Raw genomic sequence first — 3339 nt, 5'->3', positions numbered from 1 at the left:
ATTCCCGGCGACTTCATCAATTTGCTGCTGCAGTTCCCGGGTTTCGCCGCCTCCGACGAGCAGCTAACCTTGACGGCCGGGATTCCGCTGCATTTGGCTTACTGCACAATGGTGGTGTTCGAATCGAGCGATCTTGAGTCGGCCAGCGATCGATTGGCTCTCGCGTGGTCCACCAACTGTGCACCCTGGGCTATCCGCAACGTCCTGATCCAGGAATCGATTAAGGATGAATTTGTTGAGCTGGTCCGGTCGAAGTTGAAACCGTTCACGGACAGCCAAAAACGTTTTCTGGAGGATCCGCTTAAGCGAGCAATCGATGCAGCGAACCAACTGGGTGCCCAGCTGGTGCAGAGCGCGTCCGATGAGAGTCCTACCAAACCAACGCTTGCCTTCTTGCCGGGAGTTCAGTATTTGCTGTCGGCGGGCACCTCGTTGAAGGCATCCATGTCTGCTCCGATTGTGATGCTGAACGTTTTTCGCACTGCCAAGGAAGCAGTTACATTGGTCAACCGCAACCACGGTGGATCGGTGTCCCTCTGGACGGAGGACCTGTCGCTGACGTTCGAGGTTGCGTACGGATTGCGCTGTGGAACCGTCTGGGTGAACAGCTACGCCGAACTGAACCCCGAGTGTCCGTACACATTCCGGGCGCATGATTTCACGTACGGTTCGCCGTACGCCGTTTGCGAGAAGAAGGTAAAGACGGTGTTTGCACCAACGGCTAGCACACCAGTGAACGATGTCGAGAGGAACAAAAGAGCCATCCAAAGTCTCGGAACGTACGAGGCGGATACGCGTCTCTATCGCAGCCACACCGTTCTCGTGAAACAGGGTATCCACTATGAAATTACCAAAATGCGGACGGACTTGGAATCGTACGGTAACGGCTGTCGTTTGGCGATAGTAAATAACTTTTGGAATACGTACGTTCCGCTGGAAGGGAACGATAGGCTACAGGTGCTAGACACCGTGCACAACCAGCGCAAAGTGATCTGCATTCCGTTCGGAGTTACCTTCGCCAACTGAAACACCACATTATGCGGGGCATGTTTGGCTTTCTGCCAGGTGGCGAATGTGGCGTGAATCAATGTTTGCTGAATAAACGATACTATCCATATATATATCAGGGGCAATTGTTTTAAATATCCATGTTTTCTTTCAAATAAGTGAAAATGAGAGATTGAACTCCTTTTACTTTCGTAGCTACAATGGCTTTTGTTATGCGGCTATTTTCATATTTTACCACTATCGTTTCCTTTTATATGTATAGGAATTTAAATGGCAGTTCCGAAAACTATGCATTACGTACAAATCATAAACCAAAGTGGATTGTACAGATTTGATTACACGGTGAGCCTGTAGAAAAATTAGGCAGGAGATCGTTGTGAAAGTGGTTTTACTCGGTGCTAGATCGTCAAACCTATTGGTGGCTGGCATGCGCGTCCCACAAGCATAAACCTAATAGCAGCAAAAACAAAACCATTATGCCATCGGTCAGTTAATGGACCAGCGAGTCTCGTGAATCATTTACGTTTTTTGAGCTATTTTGTTTCTTGCGTCAATCAAGGTCAAGGTCTCAGCAATCAACTGCACGATACACTTTCCCTTTACCATTTCATGTTCAGTTTCTCCGATCCAAAGTATATATTCGTCCATCCATCATAGGCCATAATTCATCGGCAATACTTTTGGTTGATGCTGGTTGATGCTAACATGTTCATGTTAGACCTTAAAAACCCCTTCATAAGACCCACGACCGACAGTCGATCGCATATGCACTACTAAAAGCCTGTGAAACAATTAAGTTGTTCGTGCGTGTCAGAGGCATGAATTAATAATTTCACATTTGGTCAAAGTGTTCGAGGGGCGTGTTCGGCTGAGACACTTCAGTCACCCCCGGGTCATTCACACTTCCTTTTACCGTTTTTTCGTCTCCGATCTATCATAAACTTAATAGTGTGTCCAAAACTTTGTGGCCCACCCCGCCGGGTGTTCAGCTGGATGTCCTACTTTGCTGTGCCCGCGACCTGTGTTCTGCAACGGAATGCGTGCAGTTTAATAACGTCGCCATCTGATTGGCCCTTCCAGCAGCGTTGCGTTTTCCTAACGAATCGACGCCAAAGATTTAGCCCTTTAAGATTAAGTGATGAAAAGAAACGACAGACTTTAAAGATTAATGGCCACGAGGCGTGTGAAAAACGCGCGCCATTTATAAAAGGGTTGATTCGGGTGCCTTAAGTGTTTTCTGACGGACGACGGGTCCGAACTAGTATTCGATACAACCGATAAGCGACTGCTCCGTAGCTGGATTAGAATTTCATCACCCGCTCGGAATGATATGTTCGTTCTTTATTGTGTTTCCTTACGCAATCCTCGGCAGGGAGCTTTGACCCTAAACCTTCGAGCCTACAAAATGGAAATGATTTTGGGTCATCCATCTCCGGCCCGCTCACGGCCGTATGCAAGTCCGTGGGATCTCTGCTATGTTCGAAGGGCTGCGTAACATTGAAAATTAAAAATAAAACTTTAAACATGTTGTTTTGGTTGCGTAGGATTGCGTGGTGTCGCTTTCTACCACCAACTGGCCATCAGCGCTAACTCACGCTTTGCATCGAGACACGGCGGCTCACGGGGGTTGTGTTATAGCTAGAGGATCAATCGCGTTTAGGTTCGAGGGCATATTTGTGTATTGAATAATTTAAATAAAAAAACGTTTTATTCATCATTTGCATTTTATTCAAACGGATGGGATTCTAATTTTTGTTTCGTTTCAACATTCTTCAAATTTGTCTCTATACGTGATTGTTCGTTTTACGTCCTTGACAACTTATGCTCCATCGAATGTGGCCCCTAGAAAGATCACCTGCGATTGATTTGCTGGATTAGAAAGGCTCTTACGTTGCCGACCCAATTACGTAGATTCAAACAAAATTTTGACTGAGTAAGGTCATCTGTATGTCAACGAACGCAACAGTGCCTAGTTTGTTCGCCAAACCAGAGAAACCGGCACGGTAACGAAGCGTAACGGCGATAACGAATCACTTTTACCATAACAGTTGCAACTTGACTGGAGCAACGAAAACGGTTGGTATTTGAAAACCGACATTGGCAGCATTTGTGTTGGCAAGCTAGTTGGACTTATCCGGTATGCACTCGTGCGCTGACTTGAACCCAAACAGTCGCCGATGTCGTTTGAACTGTTTTTTCTTCAAAAACTCTTTCGCCGTACCGTGGACAAGGTCCCAGAGTCCCGAGTTCCCGAAACACTGGTTGAAGCTATTAGAAGAACGACAAAAAAAAACATCGTTGATCCAGAAATGTTAAGGATCCTACAAGAGG

At 46.5% G+C, this 3339-nt stretch overlaps 1 protein-coding gene across 1 annotated transcript; it reads left to right on the top strand.

Moving 5' to 3' along the window:
- Nucleotides 1–3: 3 nt before the first annotated feature.
- On the top strand, nucleotides 4–1049 carry LOC128276748 (aldehyde dehydrogenase family 16 member A1-like; the record flags this gene model as incomplete). The annotated part of the gene is made up of 1 exon (XM_053015208.1): nucleotides 4–1049. A coding segment is annotated over one exon (1023 nt), but the record flags the coding sequence as incomplete, so codon positions are not given.
- Between the last annotated feature and the right edge of the window lie 2290 nt (nucleotides 1050–3339).

This window comes from Anopheles cruzii, unplaced genomic scaffold (genome assembly GCF_943734635.1).
Source record: "Anopheles cruzii unplaced genomic scaffold, idAnoCruzAS_RS32_06 scaffold02334_ctg1, whole genome shotgun sequence".
In the NCBI taxonomy this organism is placed as follows: domain Eukaryota; kingdom Metazoa; phylum Arthropoda; class Insecta; order Diptera; family Culicidae; genus Anopheles; species Anopheles cruzii.
Note: the sequence above shows the minus strand (reverse complement) of the source record. Positions and strands in the feature narration are given on the sequence as shown.